This window comes from Callithrix jacchus, chromosome 15 (genome assembly GCF_049354715.1).
Source record: "Callithrix jacchus isolate 240 chromosome 15, calJac240_pri, whole genome shotgun sequence".
Taxonomy (NCBI): Eukaryota; Metazoa; Chordata; class Mammalia; order Primates; family Cebidae; genus Callithrix; species Callithrix jacchus.
This window is the reverse complement of record NC_133516.1, coordinates 14,400,557-14,427,516: the sequence shown is the minus strand read 5'-3', so window position 1 is coordinate 14,427,516 and position 26,960 is coordinate 14,400,557. Positions and strand designations below refer to the sequence as shown.

At 42.2% G+C, this 26,960-nt stretch overlaps 1 protein-coding gene across 29 annotated transcripts in view; it reads right to left on the bottom strand.

The window, feature by feature from the left end:
- MAP3K13 (mitogen-activated protein kinase kinase kinase 13) overlaps positions 1-26,960 on the bottom strand; it is a 178,384-nt gene that overhangs the window by 12,608 nt on the left and 138,816 nt on the right. For all 29 annotated transcript variants that reach the window (XM_054245429.2, XM_078350394.1, XM_054245430.2 and 26 more), the window contains 7 exons: positions 26,587-26,778; positions 21,949-22,107; positions 20,214-20,372; positions 18,898-19,006; positions 8,342-8,451; positions 6,003-6,119; positions 5,236-5,373 (listed from right to left, as the gene is read on the bottom strand). In XM_054245429.2, the coding sequence (XP_054101404.1) occupies positions 5,236-5,373; positions 6,003-6,119; positions 8,342-8,451; positions 18,898-19,006; positions 20,214-20,372; positions 21,949-22,107; positions 26,587-26,778 (984 nt within the window). The remainder of the gene's footprint in view (positions 1-5,235; positions 5,374-6,002; positions 6,120-8,341; positions 8,452-18,897; positions 19,007-20,213; positions 20,373-21,948; positions 22,108-26,586; positions 26,779-26,960) is intronic.

Sequence of the window (26,960 nt, the reverse complement as noted above, 5' to 3'; positions counted from 1 at the left end):
TGGGGGAGAAATTCAAGCTATGGTTGCAGAAATTCACATAAATAAAGAGGGGCTAAATGTTAATTGCCAAAACAATGGAGAAAATGTCTCCAGGGCATTTCAGAGATCTTTGTGGCAGCCCCTTCCATCACAGGCCCAGAGTCCTATGAGGGAAAAATGGTTTCATGGGCCAGGCCCAGGACCCAGCTGCTCTGTGTAGCCTCAGGTCATAGTACCCTGCATCCCAGCTGCTCCAGCTACAGCCATAACTAAAAGGGGCCAAGGTATAGCTTAAGCCATTGCTTCAGAGGTCCAAGCCCCAAGCCTTGGTGGCTTCCACATGTGTTGGGCTTGTAGGTGCACAGAAGACAAGAGTTTGGGAACCTCTGCCTAGATTTCAGAGGATGTACGGAGACACCTGGATGTCCAGGCAGAAGTCTGCTGAGGGGTGGAGCCCTCATGGAGAACCTCTACTAGGGTAGTGTGGAGGGGAACTGTGGGGTTGGAGCCTACACACTGAGTCCCCACTGTGGCACTGTCTAGTAGAGCTGTGAGAAGAGAGCCACCATCCTCCAAACCCAAGAATGGTAGATCCACCAATAGCTTGCCAGCATGCATCTGTAAAAGTCACAAGCACTCAACGCCAGCCTGTGAAAGTAGCCACAGGGGCTGTACCATGCAAAGCCATAGGGGTGGAGCTGCCCAAGGCCTTGGGAGCTTACCCCTTGCATCAGTGTGGCCTGGATGTGAGACATGGAGTCAAAGGAGATTATTTCAGAGCTTTAAGATTTAATGATTGCTCTGCTGGGTTTTGGATTTGCATGGAGCCTGTAGCACCTTTGTTTTGACTGATTTCTCCCTTTTGGAATGGTAGTGTTTACCCAAAGGCTGTACTCCCATTGTGCCTTGGAAGGAAGTAACTTATTTTTGATTTTGGAGGCTCATAGGTGGAAGGGACTTCCCTTGTCTCAGATGAGACCTTGGACTTGGACTTTTGAGTTAATGCTGAAATGACTTTGGGGGTTGTTGGGAAGGCATGATTGGTTTTGAAATGTGAGAAGGACATGAGATTTGGGAGAGGCTGAGGTGGAATGATATGATTTGGCTCTGTGTCCTCACCCAAATCTCATGTTGAATCCTCACATGTCAAGGTAGGGACCTGGTGTAAGGTGACCGGATCATGGGGACAATTTCCCCCAGGCTGTTCTCATGATAGTGAGTTCTCAAGAGATCTGATGGTTTAAAAGTGTGTGGCAGTTTCCCCCTCACTCTCTCTTGCTGCCATGTAAGACATGCCTTGCTTCCCCTTCGCCTTCCACCATGATTGTAAGTTTCCTGAGGCCTCCCCAGCCATGTGGAACTGTCGAGTCAATTAAACCTCTTTTCTTTATAAATTATCTAGTCTCAGGCTGGGTGTGGTGGCTCACACCTGTAATCCCAGCACTTTGGGAGGCCAAGGAGGGCAGATTGCTTGAGCCCAGGAGTTCGAGATCAGCGTGGGCAACACTGGACAACATAGTGAGACCTGTCTCTAAAAAATAAATAAATAAATAACCCAGTCTCAGGTAGTTCTTTACAGTGGTGTTAAAACAGACGAATATACTAGTCTTGGTACTCAATCCTCTTTAACTTATAATTCTGCTCTACAGGCTTCTTGATCTCTTCCTCATAGCCTTAGCTATCAGCTTGGTGCCAATATGCTGGTGTATTGGCATGAGTGTTTGTCCACGATCAGAAATCTGTATGATGATGGATCTGGGCAGATCTTTCAGGGGCTCACAAAGAAAAGAGATCTGGTACCAGAGAAGAAAACCTCAGCTTAATTAGATAAGATGTTAAGTTCAGAGAGTTTGGCCTAGACATGATCTCCTTACAGGTTGGGACTATGTCTTATCCATCTTTGTGTGTAAAGGGCCCTAGCAAGGAGTCTTGTTTATAGTGAGGACTTAGCGAAGCTTGAAGGAAGGAAAAGGAAGGGAGGGATCAGAGAAGGAGGAAATAGCTCAGCAGGAGGTTGAGCAGAAGCAGGAAGAGGCTGGCTAGTGCAGAGTGACACTGGCATTCCACTTTGATTCTAAAGGGAGGGGGTCCTTTCACAGTCCTGTTTTCAAGTGTCAGCTGGGCCAGTCGTGAATATTATGTGCAAAAGAAAGTCAGAGGCCTGAAGGTAAACCTTGCCCACCCTGCTTCCAAGGCCTGTAGGTAAATAACTGGTTTCAGAACTGATGAACTGATTCAGGGATTACCTTTAGGATTACCAGGAAGAACCACTGCTTTCTTTCTACCAGCAAGTAGCCTTATCCTTCTTTGGACCAGAAAGACACAAGTCAGCATAAAATTTTAGAGGTGATGGCCCCAAACTTTTTGTTTTTAACAACAGAATCCTTCTCTCAAATGAATTATTATGAGAAATGCAGTATATAAAACAGGTATAGTGGAGCTGGTTGAAGTGGAGAGCAGCAGCCCCTCTCTGCAGGGATCCTGGGACCCCCTCCTTGTCCTTTCTACCCCTGCAGTGGCCTGGGAGAAACCTCTGTGCAAGCCCTTGGGTATTCCACACTTTGCTTGGAAACCACAGGTACAGTCCCATCTTCACCATGTGTGATAAAGAACTCAGAGCCCAGCCGAAGTGGCTCATGCTCTCAAAGCTCATTAGTGGTAGAATCCAGACAAAAAGTGTCTCCTAATTTTCAATCTGGTTTAATGAAAGGTCAGAGTTCAAACTTGAAGGCACATAAAATCATCTGGGGAGCTTGTTACCACTGAAGATTTTGATTTAGTAGGGCTGGGGTGAGGCCTAAGAGCCTACAAGTATAACAAGCTCTCAGATGTTGCTAAAGTGAGGCCACACGTTGAATAGCCAGAGCTCATAAATAGGCAGCAGGCAGCAGGAGATGGGTTTTTCTTGTTTTACAGGAGAAGTACAGTTAAGGACTTGTCTTAGTATGGAAGTTCCAGGCTTCCATACTAAGGGTTTATGATAAGGTGGGTAGGGTATTATTTGCTCTCGGCACCTTCCTGTCCCAGATTCCAAACTCTGTGGTCAGCTGACTAACTTGCACTGCAGAAAGCACTTGGTTTCTACTATTAAGATACGCATTTTGTGGAGAAGCACACTGAGGATCAGAGGTTATGCTGGCTTGTAGCCATCACAAAGCTAGCAAATGGCAGAACTCACAATCTGAACCCAAGCCTTTGGACCCCAACGCATAGTTCTTCCCCATTTCAAGCTTCTCCTTATGGGGCATTTAGATGATCTCTTTGGACTGTACTCACTTACGACAGGCTGGAAGTGTCCGTGATTAAACCTGACACTCTTCCTTTTAGTCTAACTAAACATAAACTGAAACCTGAGCTTAAGGCTGGTTGAATGGCTTCTCCTCTCTGATCTCCTCCAAGGTCTCCAGACTTCTCACTTGGTAATCATTGGGCTGTCCAAATCATCTGAAATGGATGTCCTTCAAGGGACAATCAGCTGACAGTACAGCTCTTTGCAGGGTGCCTTCCTCATGTTCACTAGCTCATTGACTAAGCTAGCTCATTTACTTGTGGTGTCAAACTCTTTCAAATATTTCTCACAGCCAAAATAAAAGCAAACATGAGTTCATATTTTAAAAAGTTAAATGGTTCTATTTTCTCCCCCAATGCTCTTGGTTTTAACTGTAGGCAGAAGGCAGGGAGCAGCCATTAGGCAGACTCTGTCCCTAACTAGTAGGACCTAAGAAAATGGGTGTTGGGAATTCCCCTACCCCAAGAATTGTGTCAGGTGGAATCTGAAAAAAATTTTTCAGAACTTACCATTAGATGGTTGGGGAAGTAGGTAAAAGCAAAATTGGAAGTAGTTCATGTAGTTACCCATTAGCAGTTTAGGTATCTCTTAGTCCGGCCATGGTAGAATGACTGCCGTTCTGATAGCATCATCATACATTCCTCATTTGTGTTATCTCATTACCTCTATTCTTACTGCATGTAACTCACATCTTACTATTCGGTCTACACTCTAGGTTTAGGGACCTTCCTTTCCTTTACATTAACTTAGCTAGGAGAGAGCTAACCTCTGTTCCTTGGGAGGAATGAGGCTCTACAGAATTTGGTGAGGAAAAATGAAAGGAAGAGAATGCCAAGATTAAACAAATATAAGGCAAATATGTAGTAAAAAGGGGGAAAGGCAATCTTTTTTTAAACTATCCCAAAACACATTTTTTGAACACCTATCATTTGGTAGATGATTTCACATGTTATCTTATTTAAACTTCACAAAACTCCCGTGCTAGGGTACAGTAAGGGGAACCATATGGTTAGATACAGGTAATTATCAAAGCCCCTGCTTTTGTTTCCATGACAAGTGATGTGGTTTGAGTTTATGTCCCCACCCAAAGCTCATGTCAGATTGTAATCCCTGCTGTTGGAGGTGGGTCCTGGGGGGAGGTGATGGTATCATGGGGGCAGTTTCTCATGAATGGTATAGCATCATCCCCTGATACTGTTCTCATGATAGTGAGTGAGTTTTCATGAGATTTGGTTATTTAAAGGAGTGTAGCACCTCCGCCTTTGCTCTCTCTTCCTCCTACTCCAGTCATGTGAAGTGCTGGCTCCCCCTTCATCTTTCGCCATGATTCTAAGTTTCCTGAGGCCTCCCCAGAAGCTGTCATGCTTCCTGTGTAGCCTGGAGAACCATGAGCCAATTAAACCTTTTTTTCTTTATAAATTACCCAGTCTCAGGTATATCTTTATGGCAATGCAAGAAGGGACTAATACAATGAGTCTGCAGGTACTGTCCACATTATTTAAAATAACTAACTAAATGTGTATATAAAAGTAGGTCGTGCGTGGACTATCGTGTTGTAAATCAAGAATTATAACTAACCTAATTCTATGTCCTAGAGGTCATAAAAATGAAAAGAAACCCCAAGTGCTGTAATTATACCATTTTATCCATGAGAACACTGGGGTTGAAAGAGGTCAAGTCACACATCTTAAAAGGCAGGTCCAGGATTTGAATCCAGGTCTGTTTGGCCCCCAGTTTATTTCTCTTTCCAGGCTAAGACAGTCAATATTTATGCCACAGATGTAAGAGCTAGATTCCTGAAGTCTGTGATGCTCTCTCACCCTCCTACCCTGTTTTATCTAGAGATGAGTATCTCTACTCTCATCTGATGAGCTACAGAAGAGGCCACATCTGCCAACATGTGAGAAGGGGTTTGTAGGGGCTGTTTCCCCATTTATCTCCATATCGTGTCTGTATAGGTGTCTCACCGTTTGGTCTGCATCCCAGATTTGTGAGGCACTCCCTTCCTTTTCATGAGCTTCTCCATGGCATTGGGGTGGATTATTGGACGAACAGGGTGTCGTTTGTAGGTCCCCGGATACTTCTTTTCCACTGCTTGCTCACGCCTGCAGAATAAAGGCAAAAGCCACCTCTCAGTCATTGTAGACAGAAAGAATGAGGCACAATGTTTTCACAGGCTAATTCTACCCGCAGATTCTGGCCACATTTAGCAGATACAGGCTATTTGAATGACAAGGCTGCAGGTTTAAAAAACAAACAAGTACTAAATTCAAATTCACCTGACTTCATTCTGCTCTTCAGCTCACCTTCTCAGACACTAACAATGACAGAAGTCCTGCTTGTTTTCAGTAGCTGCTCATTTGGTCAGGATTCCCAGGGTTTTCTTGTCAGCATCGGGAGTCCCTTACACCACTTTCAGCAGCCAACACATTTCCCCACTGGGCAGTCAGCTTCCCCTTCTTCACACCGTGCTGTTCTTGAAATGAGGACCCCCTTCCCTATCCAGCAAATGCCTGCCAAGTGCATGTTCCCCTATAACTTGCTCTGTGGCAACTCCACTCACTTGTATACTTCATCAGGGGCAGGGACCTGTGCGTCGCACATCCCTGAAGGAATGTTGGGTGAATGAATAAAAATCTGCCAGTTCTGATTAGCAGCAACAAGGAAGAGTAGTATGTTTCTGCTGATTGACAGACTCAAATCAGTAAGGACAGATACGGGTCCAGATACATACTTAATAAGCTCCTTCTCCCGCATTTCCAGCTGTAGCATGATGGCACTCAATTCCATGTATAAATTATTCGCCCGCTCAAGCTTTCGCTCATAGTGTTCACGAATATCCAGCGCATGCCTATCAAAGAAAACATAGGGTCAGCCAGGCCAGCCAACTTCAGGAGAACAAAAGCCAGCTTGATGACATAAGAAACAGGGTGACTGATCACAAAAGCATTTGCCCAAGGCTCTCTATTGTGAATGCTCCCTTGCCCAATGCAGTAACTCAGAAAATGGAATGGGAGATGGGAAATCTGAGCTCTCCACTTGGTTTATCTTAAAGGGCCCATCTAGCCATATAGAATAGCCAAGAAGGCCACAGATAAAAATCTGTCTGTAATTTGTCACCTTCAACTGTGCAGGGTTGGCATTATCTTAATAAGAATACAGCAGAATATACTCACATGTTCATGGAAATAGGCAGTTAAAGCCAACATCATGATCACTCATTTATACTTAGCCATGGCCCAGATCGTATGTGACAGAATAGTTGCTATGGTCTGAATGTTTGTGTCCCCCCAAATTTATATGTTGAAACCTAACACCCAAGGTGATAATGTTAAGAGGTGGGGTCGGCCGGGTATGGTGGCTCATGCCTGTAATTCCAGGACTCTGGGAGGCTGAGGTGGGCAGATCACGAGGTCAGGAGTTCAAGACCAGCCTGACCAACATGGTGAAACCCTGTCTCTACTAAAAATACAAAAATTAGCTAGGCATGGTGGTGCGTGCTTGTAGTCCCAGTTACTTGGGAGGCTGAGGCAGAAGAATCACCTGAACCCAGGAGGCAGAGGTTGCAGTGAGCTGAGATTGCGCCACTGCACTCCAGCCTGGGTGACAGAGCGAGATTCTGTCTCAAAAAAAAGAGGTGGGGTCCTTGGGAGGTGCTTAGATCATGAGAGTTCTGCCCTTGTCAATGGGATTAGTCCCCTTATAAAAGAGACTTGAGGGAGCCCTTTTGCCCTCTGTGGTGTGAGGACACATAGCAGGTGCCATCTATGACAAACAGGCCCTCACTAGACACTGAATCTGATCGTGGCACCTTGATCATGGACTTCCCAGCTTCAGAACTATGACCAATACATTTCATTGTTTATAAATTATCCAGTCTAAGGTTTGTTATAGCAGCTGGAATTGACTCAGATGTGATTGTATTAGTCTGCTCTCACACTGCTATGAAGAAATAGCTGAGACTGGGTAATTTATAAAAGAAAGAGGTTTAATTAACTCACAGTTCTGCATTGCTGGGGAGGCCTCAGGAAATTTACAATCATGGCAGAAGGCAAAGGAGAACCTTCTCACAGGGTCGAATGAGTGAAAGCAGGGAAAATGCCAGATGCTTATAAAACCATCAGCTCTCCTGAGAACTCACACATTATCACAAAAACAGCTTGGGGGAAACCACCCCATGATTCAGTTACCTTCACCTGGTTCTGTCCTTGACATACGGGGATTGTGGGGATGACAATTTGAAGTGAGATTTGGGTGGAGAGACAGAGCCAAATTATATCAGAGATTATCCATGACCATGCCTCCTCATCTCTCTCTTTTTTTTTTGAGACAGAATCTTACTCTGTCACCCAGGCTGGAGTACAGTGGCACAATATTGGCTCACTGCAACCTCCATCTCCTAGGTTCAAGTGATTCTCATTACTCAGTCTCCTGCGTAGCTGGGATCGCAGGTGTACTTTTTTGTACTTTTAGTAGAGATGCAGTTTTGCCATGTTGGGCAGGCTGGTCTTGAACTCCTGGGCTCAAGTGATCCACCTGCCTTGGCCTCCCACAGTGCTGGGACTACAGGTGTGAGCCACTGCACCTGGCCTTATATCTCTTAATAGATTATAAGTATCTTGAAGCCAGGGACGAAATCTTATAAATTTCTGGAATTCCATGGCACTTAGGACAGTGGCTGAATGACTAAATAGCATTGTTTCAGGAATCCTTTTTGCAGAGACATAATAAAAGAGGATAATAGAGTTGGCAGGAAAGGACAGCGAAGAGATACAAAGGAGGGCTAACTTTGGGGGCAAGTTTTTTTTTTTTTTCTAAAGACAGGGTTTCACCATGTTGGTCAGGCTGGTCTTGAACTCCCAACCTCAGGTGATCCACCCACCTTGGCCTCCAAAGTGCTTGGATTACAGGCGTGAGCCACCACGCCCAGCTAGGGGCAACTTTTAAACAGTCTAACAGTAAAAAGCTTAGGTGAAAGGTGGTAGAAAGTGAAATGGGGGTTATAAAGAGGGTGCCCATTAACATCTGCAGACCTAGGGATCAGAGGAGGTGGAGAAGGAGGGGTGAGCTGACCTGAGCTCTTCTCTGCGCCTTCGAATCAGTTCTTCATCTAACCGGTGTATACAAGTTCCTTCACTTTTGATCTTCTCAAAGTGTTTTTTCACTTCTTCTCTCCATTCAGCCTAGGCAAGGACAAATTAGATTTTGATAAATTCCAGGAGTTTCAATCCCTGATATATCCATAAAGGTATGAACAAGATTATTTTTTCCTGCATGCTTCTACTGAAGAGCCTTTTTCAGAATAGATGTTCAATAAATATTATTTGATTGATAGCAAAATATCTCTTGCTACTAAATCGCCATGCCCTAGCCCCTTTCTATACTTTTTACTCCAATATATGATGTTGTCTTTTTCTGAGTTTTCCTCCAGCACTGGCCATGAGAAACATCACAGCCGGCAGACCGGCCATTGCTTCTGGAATAAAGGAGTTTAATTTAAGGCGAGGTGGTGGCTGGGATAGCCTGGCCAGAAAATAAAGAGCCCTGATAAGCACATGGAAATGTTTATGTGTGTGTGAGATTATGAACACCTTTATGACTGGCACCAGAATTCCTCCTAGCCTTTGTTTGGGAAAGTATCTTGAGAAAATATCTAGAGTAGAAGACCCTACAGGCATGAGCAGCAGGAAATGAGAATAGAAATATAAGAAATCATACAGGAATTTGGAGTTGAGGGAAAGAATAGAAAGGAGAAAAGGAGGAGGAGAAAATAGAGAGTATGGCCAAGCAATTTAGTAGTTGGACGAAATTTTTAGACGAGGGATGGATGTCTAATACATGGTTGACGTTGTTCAAAATGTAAACTTTTTCCAATTTTCTAAACCTTCAGTAAAGTCTCTCACATTCACCTAGTCTTTGAAGGGGGCTTAAAATTTTTTTTTTACTTATTTGTTATTATTATTATTTTTGAGACAGAGTCTCTCTCTGTCACCCAGGCTGGAGTGCAGTGGCATGATCTTGGCTCACTGCAGCCTCGGTTTCCCAGGTGGAAGCCATTCTCCTGGCTCAGCCTCTTGAGTAGCTGGGATTACAGGTGCCTGCCACCACGCCCGGCTAATTTTTGTATTTTTAATATTGGCAGGATTTCACCATGTTGGCCAGGCTGGTCTCAAACCCCTGACCTCTAATGATCCACCCACTTTGGCCTCCCAAAGTGCTGAGATTACAGGCATGAGCCACCATGCACGGCCGGCCCTATTTTGTTTTTTAAAGAAAGGTGCTGAATTGAATGTTTGGTCAATTATGGGACAAAGGTAAAGGAACAACCACAAGGCAGCAGGGGTGGGGACCAAGAATTTAAGGAAGGCAGGGCCAGAGCAGCCATGAAATTATCACTCTCCCGGGAATTTACAGAAGTGTTAGAAAGGACATTGAGCTTTCCACAGGGCATGACATTTCAAGCTAATTTTACCTAAATGTGAGAGGGCACAAAAACCTCTCCTGGAATATGGCCTACAAGCAGTAGGCCATAGACAGAAACAGCAAAGCTAAGTTCCCTCATATTATGTACAGACTATCTTCCATTTCCAAAAGTAATGAGATATAATTTCCCGTGAATGCTAGATCTGTAGCTCAATGTATCTAATTGCATAATCTTCTACTAAAATTATCCTATGACCTTTACATTCATGTTAAACAGTGTCTCTCTGGATTATAAGGTAGTTCCCTTTTTAATTTGGTGAGGAGTCTCCCTCTTGTTTTCCGTATTAGCTGCACCATTTTGCATTCTCACCAACAGTGTACCTGGGTTCCTATTTCTTTCCATCCTTGCCTATATATTTTTTTAATTAAAAAAATTTTTTAAAATAATAGCAATCCCTATTGCTTTTATGGGTGTGGTGGCTCATGCCTATAATCCCAGCACTTTGGGAGGCTGAGGTGAGAGGATTGGTTGAGCCCAGGAGTTCAAGACCTGCCTGGCCAACATGGTGAAACCTCATCTCTACTAAAAATACAAAAATTAGCTGGGTGTGGTGGCACGCACCTGTAATCCCAGCTAGTCGGGAGGCTGAGGCAGGAGAATCACTTGAACTCAGGAGTGGGAGGTTGCAATAAGCTGAGATCTGGCCATTACACTCCAGTCTGGGAAACAAGAGTGAAACTCTGTCTCAAAAAAATAAAATAAAACACAATAGCTTTCATTAAGTGTTTTTACCACCATAATTTTTTTAAAAAGCATATCTTTCTGGATCAAGTAAGAAGTTATTCTTAAGTAATTGTGGATTTATAGAAGGTTTTCCCCAAATTAGCTGTTTCTCATCTATTTTTATGGAGGAAATTATATTTTAATTATGCAAAAATGATCATTCTATAATGTGCTAGATTTCTCATATATATGTTGAACACTGGAGAGAAGTTTCTGTTGGTTGGTTGATCTTTAGGCACCAAATCTATCGAACGACGTCATTAGAAAGCCAAGATCCAGAATCCACTACTGCAGTCTATGGTCATACCGCCCTGAACACCCGGTCTCATCAGAATGCACTACTCCATGGTTTGATAATGGCCTTCGACAGAATCCAAGCTGTAAATGAAAGTTTGGGTGAGCCCCTCCTGGTAATGCTAGTCTCTCAATCATCAGATCAGTCAGGGAGCAGGAGGAGTATTTGAGCTTCAGGAGGCGAAGAATGACAAGCGAAAGTAGTTAGACCAAAAAAGAATAAGAGGGTCAGATTTGTGCCCTGAAGTATCCGCTTTTGTCATGTCACTGTATCCTACTAAAATACTTAAAGAAGGGATGAGAAAAGGAATTCCTCCCTCTGGTGGTAAGGAATTTTATATCACAGATGAGATTTGTTTTAATTCTAGAGGAAATAAATCTCCTGACATCTAGCTTATGATTATGGGAAAGTCAAAGAGAACTTTGTAAAGATTGTAGATTTCCGAAAAGAAGTTCCCTCCTGTTAAGAGAAAAAAGGATATACAGGCAAACACCAGGTACTGATGAATAATGCATTTCCTCTGAAGGTATCCTATTCCTCCACATGTTAATTTTTAGTTCAATTTTATATACTTAGAATCTTATTTAAAAGGAGTTCTAATATGAGTGTAATCTGCAATTCAGACATGTCTGGACACATATGAAGAAAGGGAAGATTGGCAAGCCCGAAGCCAATTTGCACAGCTATTGAGAAGCCTGAGAGAGAGAACACCAAGGGTGGGAGGAGTCCTGCATGAGCTTGACCTGTAACAAAGCCCCCCTTCTAGGAGTGGAGGGGCATTTCCTATTGTTTCATTACAATGCCTGAGAAGCATGGGGACACAGCCAGTATTGCTCTCTTACTGTCCACAGAGTGTAACTCAGCAGGCAGAGGAAGAGTTCATGGCACAAACAGGACAGCTTGCAGCTTTGGAACCCTGAGAACTCCGGAGGCAATGGCAGCTCCCAGGGTGTGATGGCAGTGCCTTAAGGATGTGGCAGCATCCAATGGATGCCAACCTGGGACTGTAGTCTTTTAGCAGAAAACAGTGATGGCTAGCCAATAAATCAATATCCAGCAGATGCTTGGCGGGAGACTGCTGTGTTTATCTAGCATCAGTGGAAAGCAGAACAAATGTTAATTTGAGGCAGTTTGAGATCCTCACTCCTCACTGGGGATTCCCCAGAAATGCATGTGGTTGGGGTGGGGGCGGGAACAGAGCAGTGCTTAAGAAGGCTCTCAAGTCCTGCGTAAGCAGGTGATATGGTTTGGATCTGTGTCCCCACTCCAATCTCATGCTGAACTGTAATCCCCAATGTTGGAGGAGGGGCTAGCTGGGACATGACTGAATCATGGGGGCAGATTTCCCTCTTGCTGTTCTCATGATAGTGAGTTTTCTTGAGATCTGGTTGTCTGAAAGTGTGTGGTGCCTCTGCCTTCATTCTCTTCCCCTTCTCCAGCTGTAAGATGTGCCTGCTTCGCCTTTGCCTTCTGCCATGATTGAAAGTTTCCTGAGGCTTCCCTAGTCATGCTTCCTGTAAAGCCTGTGGAACTGTGAGCCAATTAAACCTCTTTTCTTATAAATTACCCAGTTTCAGGTATTTCTTTATAGCTGTGAGAGAACAGACTACTCTAGCAGGTAAGGGAAAAAATCCAGTGAAACTTGGATTATTAACATTAGTGATATCCTCTTTATGTCCCAAATAAGGCCTGCGGAAGTCCATAGCATTTAGAAGGCTTTATCTTTTCCATCCTTCCAGTTACTCACTCCATAGACCGAAGCTCTTGCACCCAAACTTTGCTTCTTTATCTCCTGTAATACAGTAGTCTTGACCAAGGCTTTGCTTTCTGCAATTTCACTTGTTTGCAGTCAGCCCTGGCCTGAAAATATTACATAAAAATTTCTAGAAATAAATAATTCATAAAATTTAGATTGGCCATCATTCTGAGTAGTGTGATGAAATCTCTTGTTGTTGGCTCTGTCTCATGTGGGACATGAATCATCCCTTCATCCATCGTCTCCACGTTGTAGACACTCCCCTTCCACTGGTCACTTAGTAGCTGTCTTGGTTATAAGATTGACTGTTGGAGCATTGCAGCCCTTGTGTTCAAGTAATTCTCATTTTACTTAATAATGGCTGCAAAACACAGGAGCAGCGATGCTAGCAATTCAGATATGCCAAAGATAAGCTAGACAATGCTTCCTTTAGGTGAAAGGGTAAAAGTTCTTGACTTAATAAGGAAAGAAAAAAAATCATATGCAGAGGTTGCTAAGATCTACACAAGAATGAATCTTGTGAACAAATTTGTGTTACTGTTGCTGTAGTGCCTCAAACTACAAAAATTATGGCAACAGTACTGATAAGAGCTTAGCCAGTTAGTAGGGTTGCTCCCAAAAAGGAAACAAACAGCAGAGAAAGAGCTTAGTTAAGATGGAAGAGACATTACATTTGTGGGTGGAAGATATGTAAAGAAATATGTTCTGATGACAGCAGTCAGGCTCGGTACTATTCAAAGTTTTAGGCATCCACTGGGGGCCATGAAATGTACCATGGACAAGCAGGAACTACTGTAGAGGTGTCAAAATGAAGTTGAAAGATGAATGAATAGACAAAATGTGCTGTGTGTGTGTGTATACATATAAATATATATATATGTATGGTGTATATTATATAATAATATTCCATGGTGTATATGTGTGTGTGTGTATGTGTATTATGTATGGTATATATTATATAATAATATTCCATGGTATATATATGTGTGTGTGTGTATGTGTATTATGTATGGTATATATTATATAATAATATTCCATGGTGTATGTATATATATATATGTGTGTGTGTGTGTGTATTATGCATGGTATATATATATGTATGGTATATATTATATAATAATATTCCATGGTGTATATATGTGTGTGTGTGTGTATTATGCATGGTGTATATATATATATATATGTATGGTATATATTATATAATATTCCATGGTGTATGTATATATATGAGTGTGTGTGTGTGTGTGTATAAATATATATATGTATGGTATATATTATATAATAGTATTCCATGGTGTATATATATATGTGTGTGTGTGTATATATATGTATGGTATATATTATATAATAATATTCCATGGTGTATGTGTATGTGTGTGTGTGTGTATGTGTGTGTATACACCATGGAATATTATTTAGCCATAACAAGTAATGAAGCTGTGACACATGCTACAAAATACATGAACCTTGAAAACATGCCAAGTGAAACAAGCCAGGCACAAATGAACAAATATGGTATGATTCTACTGAAATGAAATAACCTGGAATAGGCAAACTCATAGAGAAAGTAGAATAGAGGTTACTGGGGGTGGCGGGGAGGAAGGCATGGGGAGTTACTGCTTGATGAGATGAAGAACATTTTTGGAAACAGATCGTGGTGGCAATTTCACAACATTGTGACTGTAATTAATGCCATTGAGCCGTGCATTCAAAAATGGTTAAAATCAGCTGGGCGCGGTGGCTCACACCTGTAATCCCAGCACTTTGGGAGGCTGAGGTGGTTGGATAACCTGAGGTCAGGAGTTCGAGACCAGCCTGGCCAACATGGCGAAACCCTGTCTCTACTAAAAATACAAAAAATTAGCTGGGCATGGTGGCAGGCCCTGGAGTCACAGCTACTCAGGACACTGAGGCAGGAGAATTGCTTGAACCTCCGAGGCAGAAGTTGCAGTGAGCCAAGATTGTGCCATTGCACTTTAGCCTTGGGGACAAAAGCAAAATTGTGTCTCAAAAAAAATTTTTTTTAATGGTTAAAATGGCAAATTTTATACTATTTTTATTTTACCACAATTGAGAAAAGTAAACAGGCTGGGTGCAGTGGCACATACCTCTAATCCTAGCACTTTGGGAGGCTGATGTGGGTGAATCACAAGGTTAGGAGATCACAACTATCCTGGCTAACAAGGTGAAACCCCGTCTCTACTAAAAATACAAAAATTTAGTGGGCACCTACAGTCCCAGCTACTCAGGAGTCTGAGGCAGGAAAATCACTTGAACCCAGGAGGCGGAGGTTGCAGTGAGCTGAGATCATGTCATTGCACTCCAGCCTGGGTGACAGAGCAAGACTCCGTCTCAGAAATAAATAAAAAAGTAAATAAACAAAATAAATAAATTGAGCCAGTTCCAGCCTAGCTTAAGGAGTAAAGAAGCCAGATGTTGGGGTCTTAGAAGAGGGAAATTAGATGGAATCAGAAAAGCCATAGTGGGGTCCAGTCCAAGCCTTACCGGGCACACAAATCCTCCTCTGAGTGTCCAGCCTCTGCATAAGCATCTGCTCTCTCACAAGCAGATTACTTTTAAGGCAGCAGAGTCTAACCTCAGAGTTGGGGTGTCTCTGCAACTCCCAATCCCTGGATTTCTGGGTGCTCACAGTGGCACTCAAGAGAACACTAGAATGGTGCAAAGGCAGAGGGGTGAGAGAGCTTCAAAGCAGGGCACACGACACACCTAGCAGCTGGGATCTGGAGTGGGGTGAAAATGTTTCTAAAGACTCAGATCAAATGTAATTGAACACCAGGAGCCATAATTGCCTACTTGGAGAAATGTGTGATTATCTCGAAACGAAGCAATAGCTTTGGCAGAATCTAACGTTGCATTGAAATTGGTTGCTTTGTTCATCTGCTCTATGTAGGCTGCATTTCTATACACGTGCTGTTGACAAAAACCAGATGACGCATTTTCTCCCAGGAAGGAGTCAGCTGGGCTTTTGGCAACGCCTCTCAATGGACAGTTTTGGTGGGAAGTGGAGACCAGGAGCTAACGACTATTGATTGATAACTGATGTTCAGAGGGTCTTAGCAGGCAGGAGGAGGCAAGGCCTCAGGTACAAGAGGACTATAGAAAGAGCTCATGCCTGCAAAAAGCCAGTTCTTCCCTCTTGAGGCAGCACAAAGACAAACATAATAGGGGTTCTCTGGCTGCCATCTTATTCATCTTAGGAATTCATCAGAAAAAGCATCCAGAATGCAACAACCCAGAGGAGCCTTAATTTTTGTACTTAGTACAAAGCTACAAAAATTACAGCGAAGAATGACACCTCTGTTTTTGTTTTATGCTATCATACGCAACTCAAGAATAATGACTTCTTTTTTTTTTTTTAGATGGAGTCTTGCTCTGTTGACCATGTTGGAGTGCAGTGGCTCAATCTCAGCTCACTGCAACCTCTGCCTTCTGGGTTCAAGTGATTCTTGTGCCTCAGCCTCTCAAGTAGCTGAGATTATAGGTGTGCACCACCACACCTGGCTAATTTTTGTATTTTTAGTAGACATGGGTTTCACAGTGTTGGCCAGGCTGGTCTTGAACTCCTGACCTCAAATGATCCACGCACCTCAGCCTCCCAAAGTGCTGGGATTACAGATACAGGCATGAGCCACCGTGTCCAGTCGAGAATAATGACATCTTATAATCAAAGTGTTCTTGATGGTCCACAATGCATTCGCAGTTTTATCTTTTCATCTACTCCTCACAGAAACTCACTAAGGAAGGGAAGATACGATTATCTTCATTGTTTTGATGAGTAAGCAGAGGTTTATAGTAAAATGAGTGACTTTGCCAAGATCACACAGTATGAAGTGACAGGACGGTGCCCTATACCTACGTGTAGCTGAACAAACGGGTGACAGTTCTAAGGGAATTGATCTGAATGTATATCAAAGAATGTAGGAAATGTCATGAAGTCAACCTCCTACCTCATCTTATTTCCTCGGAAGCAAATACTTTACTTACATAACAAATTCTTAGAAACAGTAAAAAACAATAGGGGCAAGCCTATTTCAAGACACAGTTGTGGGGAGAGCTAAGTTTATGGATCATAAAGAGTGTGTTAGAACTTTGGGTAAAAGGATGGGAGTCTCTGATTTATCATTTCTTAGAAACTGCAATCAAAACAAAAAACAAAAACTTGTGCCTTTACTAAGATATCCCTCAATATCTGTCTGATAGGCAGAGGGTCTCTCTGCGTATCAGACATCAGAGAAATACTCCAAGCCTCTGATAGGGGCAGGTGGCAAAGCATATTTAAGGACTTGTTCAGCTCCCAGCGATGACGCTCCTCCCAAAGGCCATTACTGCTTTCCTCGGATTCTTTCATGATGGGCAAACTCATCACCCTTCAGGGATGGGGGACTATGAGTAGGCTGAAATGCCAATTGCTAATAAAACGTCTTTTCTGAGAATGGATCTTTGAAATAACACTGGAAGTCATCGAGGAGATGCGATTCATTTCACAAAAATTCATTTCTGAAGCACAATAACATTAAGTGAGATAAAGCTATATGAGAAATGAGAAATTAGGTAATAATTTCATTATGTTCTATAAGCCTACAGCTATAATTCAGGATCATCACATTTATTTCAAAAGTTATGTTTCCATCCCTTTTGATATTGCCTGGGTCTGGAAGGGATAAGGGCCTTATAAAAAAATTCATCTCTTACCACACCCTATCCACATAGATAGTGGTTAGATGACCTATCCTTATGACGTTTGCAGCCTTTTAATTTAATTGCCACCAATTCTTCCCCTCCCCAGATCCGTGCCCTTACAATGTGCTGGTGCAGATTCTCTTGTCAAGAGGCGAAGCCTATTTCTCAATCCTGAGAATCTGGGTTGGCCTGTGACTTGCTTGGCCAATGGAACATTAGCAGAAATAATGCAGACACAGGCTTGGAAATCACTTGTGCACTGGGGCTCGCTCTCTCGCTACATTTGTTACCCTGAGGACAGCATATGAACAAACCCAAGGTGGCCTGCTGGAGGGATGGAGGCCATGTGGAGGAGAAGCAAGGTGCTCTAGCTAGTAGCTGGCCAGTTGTCAGATGTGTGAAGGAGACTGTCTGGGACCAGCCAGCCTCCTGGCTGACCTGGCAACTCACCGCAGACACATGAGTAAGCCCAATCAAAGCCAGTAGAACTGCCTAGCCCAAATTGCCAACCTATAGAATCGTGAGCTACGTATACATAAATGCTTACTGTTGTAAGCCCTAAGCATTGCGATGGGGCCAAGCAATGGCTCATGCCTGTAATCCCAGGACTTTGGGAGGCCGAGGAAGGCAGATCACTTGAGCCTAGGAATTCGAAACCAGCCTGGGAAACATGGTAAAACCTCATCACTACCAAAAAAACAAAAATTATCCAGGAGTGGTGGTGTATGCTTGTTCCTGGGGCGCTGAGGGGGGAGGATTGCTTGAGCCCAGAAGGTGGAGGCTGCAGTGAGCCAAGATCAGACTACTGTACTCCTGCCTGGATGACAGTGAGACCTTGTCTTAAAAAATACAAATCAAAGTTCTGAGACAGTTGGTAGCACAGGAGAGGCTAACAGATACGTTACATTATACTTATTTGGAAGCTACTAGGTGGCATAGTTAGAGCAAAGGTTCTATCACGGGCTCGTTATGGTATTTCACCTCCCACCTCTGTGCTTCAGCTTTTCTGCTTCAAAGAAGGCAGTACTTCCTTGAGGGCCGGCAGGAATCCTAATTCAGATGTATGTGCATTACAGCCTTCATAGCTTCTTTTTCTCTTTTCTCTTCAGCCGTTTTACCAGAAGCCACTATAAAGATGATATTCACGTTTTTCTTTCTTTCTTTTTTTTTTTTTTTGAGACAGAGTTTTGCTCTCGTTGCCCAGGCTGAAGTGCGATGACGTGATCTCGGCTCACCACCACCTCTGCCTCCCAGGTTCAAGCGATTCTCCTGCCTCAGCCTCCTGAGTAGCTGGGATTACAGACATGCACCACCTTGCCCAGCTAATTTTGTATTTTTAGTAGAGATGGGGTTTCTCCATGTTGGTCAGGCTGGTCTCGAACTCCCGACCTCAGGTGGTCCACTTGCCTCAGCCTCCCAATGTGCTGGGATTACAGGCATGAGCCACTGCACCTGGCTGATACGTTTTTTCAAATAAATTAATAATATATGTTAAGTGCTTTAAAAACTCTAAGATGTGATATGTGTGAAGTATCATATTTATTGTTTCACAATGAATACAGTTATATAACTGTTATAACAATCAGAATGGGCCCTTCTAAGAGTTACTCTTCTTCATTGAGAGTCCGCTGTCTGTTTAGCAGCACCTGGTAGAAAGTTTCCCAACTTACCTGAGACTTGAAGTAAGTTTCTTGTGGGGTGGCAAGTACATCTGCAGAGGCAATATCTAAATGCATGAGCGTCTGCCGAAAAGAAGGTCGGTTTCGAGGTTTACTCTGCCTAGGAGTGAAAAAGACAGTTTGTGCGTTTCAGAAGTTGTGTCCAGGAGAATGAAGATTTTATTTTACTTTATGAAAAAGACTGTTTACTTCAAAATGGCTATATCTGAGTAAATCCAGCTGTACTCTATTATATCAGTATAGTATAACCGAACAGTATCTTGACAGTTTTAACATTAAAAAAAATTTATTTTGGCTGGGTGAAGTGGCTCACACCTGTAATCCTAGCAGTTTGAGAGACTAAGACAGGTGGATCATGAGGTCAGGAGTCTGAGACCAGCTTGGCCAAGAGAACAGCCTGGCCAATATGGTGAAACCCCGTCTCTACTAAAAATACAAAAATTAGCCAGGCATGGTGGTGCGTGCCTGTAATCCCAACTACTAGGGAGGCTGAGGCAAGTGAATTGCTTCAACCAGGAGGCAGAGGCTGCAGTGAGCCGAAGATCATGCCACTGCACTCCAGCCTGGGTGACAGTGAGACTCCTACTAAAAGAAAATTATTATTATTTTTAGAGGTGGGGTTCTCACTATGTTGCCTGGGCTGATCTCAAACTCCTGGGCTCAAGTGATCCTCCTGCCTTGGCCTCCTAAAGTGTTGGGATTATGCGTGTGGGTCACCATGCTTCTCCCTGCAGTAGAGTTTTAAATTTATATTTTATTTTATGTTTTAAAATTAGAGATGCTATGTTGCCAGGCTGCTCTTGAACTCCTGGCCTCAAGTGATCCTCCCATCTCGGCCTCCCAAAGTGTTGGGATTGCAGGTGTGAGCCACTGTGCCTGGCTGCCCTGCAGTAAAGGTTTGATATACTGAAGAGCAAAAGGAAAATGTAATTATGAGATAGCGCTAATGATGAAATGGAAATCTAGGATCAGACCTATTTAATAGTAGCCCACTAGGACTAGCAAAGAAATAATAGCTATCATTTACTAAGGCCTACTATTTCGAGATAATCATTCCAAGTTCTTTATTTCTAAATTTTAATTAATTACAACACAGTACCTCTATGAATTAGCGTTGTCTCTATTTTACAAATGAGAAAACTGATACTCAGATAACATGCCCAAAACTGCACAGATAGAAAAGGTCAGAGCTAGTATATGAACCCAAGATTCTCACACACCAAAACTTCTAGTCCTTCCACCACCAGGAGATTTACTCCAAATACACATTAGAGACCTCCTTACGGCTTTAGAGACAATGTTCTTACCATGTCTGTTTCATAAGGATTTTGAATCCATCAGGGCAAGTGGAAGGAACTGGGAGGTGTAGGCTATTGCTTCCAACGCCCCAGATAATTGCTGAAGAATCTACATCTTTGTAAGGGATCTCTCCTGTCAGCAGCTCCCAAAGCACCACTCCGAAAGACCTAGAGTAGTGCCAGGAACATGTACAGAAGATGTTTCAGAAAGACTGATTCTTATTTTAGTTCTTTATTAATGTTAATCAAATTAGTACATATGCCCAGTATAAAATTCTACTACTGCTACAAGAAAGACAGAAACATCTGGAACAACCTAAAAAAAAATATATACGTGGGGTAATCAACACCACCGGAAATTAAAACCTGAATAATTAACTCTAGTGTGTGAACAGACAGCCAGAATAATGGATTGAACAAGAAATCCAGAAATAAACCAAATACATTTAGGAATTGAGTGTATGATAGAAGTGACATCACAAGCCAGCAGGGAAAAATTGATTAGTCAATAAATGTTGTTGGAACAGATGGGAAAAAAATTAAATCTATAACTCACCATAAATTAAGATAAATTTCACATGAATCAAAGATTTAAATAGAAAAATGAAACTGCAAAAATCTAAAAATAAGGAGTTAAAAAAAAATTATCTTAGCATGTTAAAGCCTTTTTAAATCATGAAATCTATAAGCCACAAAAGGAGAAACTGAGAAATTAAACTGTATTTTAAAAATCTGACATGGAAAAAAAATAGCAGAAGCAAGATAACAAAATGTGAACTATCTACAATGTACACAAAATGTAAATCTCCTTAATACATAAAATACTCTGATAAATTATGAGTAAAGATCAGAAAACTGAGCAAAGCTTATGAGTCATTCACAAACAAGAAAATACAATGCCTTTTACACGTATGAACAAATGTATACCATTACTTATACTAAGAGGAATGCACCCAAGATATCATTTTTTCACCTATGTGATTGGCAAAAATCCAAGAGTTGAGCACATTTTGTTGGTGAGACTGAGAAAACACTCTTACATATTTCTGGTAGAACATTAATTAGTAATCACTAAGGAGGGTAATTTGGTAATGATTACCTCAATGACAAATGACCCCACATTTCTACTTTGTCCTCATTTACTCTTATTTACATGCAATTTTGACACGTACTATTATTTTGGTTTTAAGCCTAAAGTTACTAGTTGCCAATTTTAGGGGTAGAAGAAAAGCAATTACAGGGGAAAATACTGTTAATAGAAAAGACTTATAACCTCAGAGGAAACCTTTTCCTTGAACAGCCTCTATAGGTTCAATGAAAGGCCAAAACAACCTCCTACATTTCAAACATGTCTAGAGAACATAACTGCATCACAGCAAAGTATATTATTGATATGGTGACCTGAGTCATTGAGAATAGATGAGAATTATGTAACACATTTCAGAAAGACTTCTATACTAAACGATCATTTGAAGTAAACTTTCAGCTTTCTAGAAAGTTCAGCATATTCTCTGAGGTCCCCCAAACTGATGATTTACTGAGTAGATAGTCACCTGAATTCCCCCTAATCCTTCTCCCCATATATCACCATTCTGGGTAGTACCTCAGATAACATGAGGCCAAAATCAACCCAAAGTGAGCAATGCTAAAGAATATTCTAGAAAAGTAAGTGCTGAAGGAAGACAGTACTAATAGGGTAAAAGTGGGAACAGGCTTTTTAGTTGGCACAGATGGCACCACTCACCATATATCCACCTTTTCAGAGACAGGTTCATTTCGTATCACCTCTGGCGCCATCCAGGCCACCGTGCCAGCAAATGACATCTTGGTACTTTTATCACTGAGTTCCTTAGACGTACCAAAATCTGAAATTTTTACTGCGTCTGTGTGGGTCACTAAAACACTTTAACAAGAAATAAAGAAAACATCCAGATCATTAGTACTAATGAAAGCCATGATTCTGAATGGCTGAAACTGAACACTTTATTTGCTGCTTCCTATCACGTAGCATTCAGCTAGCAGTTTTCAGTGTTACTGGGGCACTGGCTATAGACTAGAAATAGCATCATTCATACTTGTGAGGCAGCTTAGCGTGATGGGTTTTTAACACCTTGTCTTACTCTGCCTCTTCCACATGCTATGTGATCTTTGCCAAATTACTTAACTCTTCCTTTTTATTTTTCTGAGACAGACTTTTGCTCTTGTCACCCAGGCTGGCATGCAATGGCTCAATCTCAGTTTACTGCAACCTCTGCCTCCTGGGTTCAAGCGATACTCCTGCCTCAGCCTCCCAAGTAACTGGGATTACAGGCACTCACCACCATGCCCAGCTAATTTTTTTTTTTTTTTTTTTTTTTTTTGAGACGGAGTTTCGCTCTTGTTACCCACGCTGGAGTTCAATGGTGCGATCTCGGCTCACCGCAACCTCCGCCTCCTGGGTTCAGGCAATTCTCCTGCCTCAGCCTTCTGAGTAGCTGGGATTACAGGCACGTGCCACCATGCCCAGCTAATTTTTTGTATTTTTAGTAGAGACGGGGTTTCACCATGTTGACCAGGATGGTCTCGATCTCTTGACCTCGTGATCCACCCGCCTTGGCCTCCCAAAGTGCTGGGATTACAGGCGTGAGCCACTGCGCCCGGCCCTAATTTTTGTATTTTTAATAGAGATGGGTCTCACCATATTGGCCAGGCTGGTCTCGAACTTCTGACCTCAGGCGATCCACCTGCCTCCGCCTCCCAAAGTGTTGGGATTACAGGTATGAGCCACCACGCCCAGCCTTACTTAACTCTTCTAAGCCAGTTTTATGTGTAAGATGGAGACTCTTCAGGTCTTACCCACAATTTGAAAATGCAAAAAATTCTCAAACAGTTTATATTTTTTTCACATGTGTAAGGCAAACTCACTTTCTTAATCTCATTTTGTATGAATACAATAGGTTTTGCTGCAGATTTGTTAATGTGGTTGATTTTAGGGTGCTGCTCCAGGCCTCACTGGATGTTTAAGGGAGTGCACCACCTTTCCAAAAATATCTTGCTTCAAGAGTTTTGGTTAAGGGATTATAGACCTGGAATAACAATCTCCTTGAATTTTCATTTGAATTAAATGAGGTAAGATACGTAAGGCACCGTTATCAATAAATATTGGGTTCCATCCTTGCTGGCTTTAGCCAGCCCAAGAAAAAGAACACTTCTTTTAAAACACTTGTTTAAATGACAGCCAACTACCAACATGAATGAGACCATGACATTTGGGATTCATTCCATTCAAAGGCTAATATATATGCTGGGATTTCACGAGTGCTGATAAGGAAAAACAGAAATAAATTTCGGCTTAAGTAAGTTCCACACCAGCTATGTTTTACTTGTCATAGTAGTTATCTGAAATGTGACCTGAGGCAAAGGGCTTGTGCCAGCCTCAAAGATGAATGCAATCTGGTGCCAAATTGACAGCTTCACGTATTAGATTGAATTCGCTTGAAATAACCTGTTCAGAACTTCAGAAAGTTAAGGAGTTAGGGTTTCAGAGGCTTTAATGACATAGGGACCTATGTTTAATGATAAGAGGCTGAATCCTTGAATAGTATCAGAATTGAGGAGGCTGTAAAACAGAAAGCATCCTACTCTATCCCCTTGCTTCTCCATTCCAACCAGGGATTCCTTCACATTTACCACGCAACACCAATGGCTATTTACCAAATAGCTCAGAGCTTACAATTGCTTTTGACTACCATCCTCCAAACCCTGATTTAGTACCTAATATGCAAAATTTATATAACTTAGGAGTTTTGATTTAACTGTGTTAGTGAAAATGTATAAGGAGGCTGGGTGCGGTGGCTCACGCCTGTAATCTCAGCACTTTGGGATGGCAAGGTGGGCGGATCACCTGAGATCAGGAGTTCAAGACCAGCCTAGCCAACATGGTGAAACCCTGTCTCCATTAAAAATACAAAAATTAGCTGAGTGTCGTTGCAGGCACCTGTAATCCCAGCTACTGGGAGGCTGACACAGGAGAATCACTTGAACCTGAGAGGCGGAGTTTGCAGTGAGTTGAGATCGGGCCACTGCACTGCAGCCTTATTATGAAATATATGAGACAACTAGAGAATCGATATCATACACCATGAAAGTGGGAGTCGGCAATAAGCCTCTAAAAGAGAGAACTTTTTCTAGGAACTTCCTCTCTGCCTCAGTGGGTGTGACAAGAGAGAATGGACTTGGGAGGACACTAGAGAAATACAACTTTTCTGAAATCTTCTCTGAGAAAAGTTGGGGTCTCGGTACCTGTAGACTTAATGTCGGTAATGAGATCTCTTGTTACAGCACGTCAGATTGTTCTCTGTCTTCCCAAAGTCAGCTTGAAACCCAAGGAAGTCAAAGCTGCTGGGGGTGGGAGTGTCGTTGATGACAGAGGGAAAGGCGTCCTGGGTAACCCATCTACTACTCTGATCTAGGGCTTCCTGACTCTTTCCCTCTAAGACTAATTCACGAGGAGAACGAGCTGGTTAAAAAGGAGACCACTCAAAGGGCCTTCAAGTAGTTCATTTACTTTACATGCATGCAGTGGATGGCAAAAGCAACAGGGTAAGAGCGCAGTCAGAAGAAATGGACGCTACATAATCGTGCTTATTTGCAAGTAAAGCAAGGAGGAGGTTGTTCAGTCAACTAAGCACTATAATAAATATGCTGAGAATCATGGTATAAATAAGGGCTGTTTGAAGTTTTTCATCAAGGATTGATGTATACCGTCCATAGGGAAAAGGCAGGATCCACTATGGATCGCCTACCTTCACATGGTGAGGCAGAATGCAGTAGCCTTTGGCTCAGAAATTCTGGGTTAAGCTCTAGTTTCCCTTATATAAAATCAGAATAACAATACTTGTTACACACCCCACACAGTTTTTGCCAGGATCAAAGATGTGATAATGAATCCCCCCAAAATATTATAAAACACAAAAGCACTATATATATATATGCACACACACACATATATATATGTGTATATACACATATAAAAATAATGAAAATAAATACATAAATATATACATGTATATATTTATTTTCACTATTTTCTTGAGACGGGGTTGTGCTGTCTGTCCAGGCTGGAATGTAGTGGTGTGATCATGGCCTACTGTAGCCTTGACCTTCCAGGCTCAAGTGATCCTCCCACCTCAGCCTCCTGAGTAGCTTGAACTATAGGCCCATACCACCATGCCCAACTAAATTTTTTATTTTTTGTAGAGATGGGGTTTCACTATATTGCCCAGGCTGCAAATATATTTTGAGAAGAGATTAATCCTCTGCTCATTGAACCCAAAATGTGATGATAAATAGTAAAAATAATGTTTAAAAATAGGAGTTATCATGAAATAAATCATTATATCAATCTCTTTCTTCATGCAGTTTGGGGAACTAACTAAACACTCCTATTAAAGTGATCAGTAGCCAAGGAATCATTCTGAAAACAGAGATGACTAGAAACAGCTCTGCTTCTCTTACATGGCCAGGGTTTATTTTTCCTGTGGCCATTGTGAACCTTGTAACAGTTCACTTCCTCCTTTGCTTAGACACTAGAAGCTCAAAGCCAAATCTGTAGTCCACGTCTGCAGAATCTTATTCCATATAATTTGTGAACAATTTTTAGTTCTAGTGTTTTTACTTTCCTTTGCCTCTGTTTCTTTCTTTCTTTTCTTTTCTTTTTCTTTTTTTTTTTTAAGACAGTCTTGCTCTGTCACCCAGGCTGGAGTACAGTGGTGCAATCTCAGCTCACTGCAACATCTGCCTCCCAGGTTCAAGGAATTCTCCTGCCTCAGCCTCCCAAGTAGCTGGGACTACAGGTACCTGCCACCATGCCCAGCTACTTTATTGTATTTTTAGTAGAGATGGGGTTTCACCATGTTGGTCAGGCTGGTCTCGAACTCCTGAGTTCAAGTGATCCACCCACCTTGGCCTCCCAAAGTGCTGGGATTACAGGTGTGAGCCACTGCACCCAGCTGGCTTGTTTCTTATTCATCCATTTTATCCTGTTGTATACATTTCTGAAACTCAGTTTAAAAAGGTTTTCGAGCACATGGGAAACAACAAATTAAGCCTTCCAGTGGGAAGGTCTGGCATTAATTACTTCAGATAATAATAATTTTTTTCACAGTTGTAATGATTTAAAAGCAACAAAAAGGGCAAAGTGGTTTCAGGTACCTGGACATATCTGCCATACAGGTAAGCAGGTAGGTCAACAGTAATCTCAGAGACACACAAACATTACCCACTGTGCTGACTGAAACTGAACTAAAGGTATGATGTCAGAAAACTTCAACTGTGGTTGATAAAAATGCTTTATTTCAAAATAACAAAACAAAATAGCTGAAGCATTAGCTCCAGAACTCACTTAGGTGATTTGAGATCACGATGAATAATTTTATGGAGGTGCAAATAATTCATTCCACTTGCAATTCCTGTGGACCAGTCTACCAGCAATCGAGGCGTGATCTTCCTGCCGGCTCGCAAGACCTCATAGAGTTGTCCGTGGGCACAGTATTCCATGATGATACAGTAACATGGGGCCTGAGTACACACACCCCTTCCAAGAAAACACAAACATGGACATAAATACACACATACATGTGTACATATTTATATTTTAAAAATATTTAATAAAAATCAATTCTATACCCAAATTATTTAAAAAATGTGTATGGATAACAGTTCCTGATTCTTAAATTAGCATGAAAACTTCCCTAGTCTCCAGGTTTCTCTGTGATG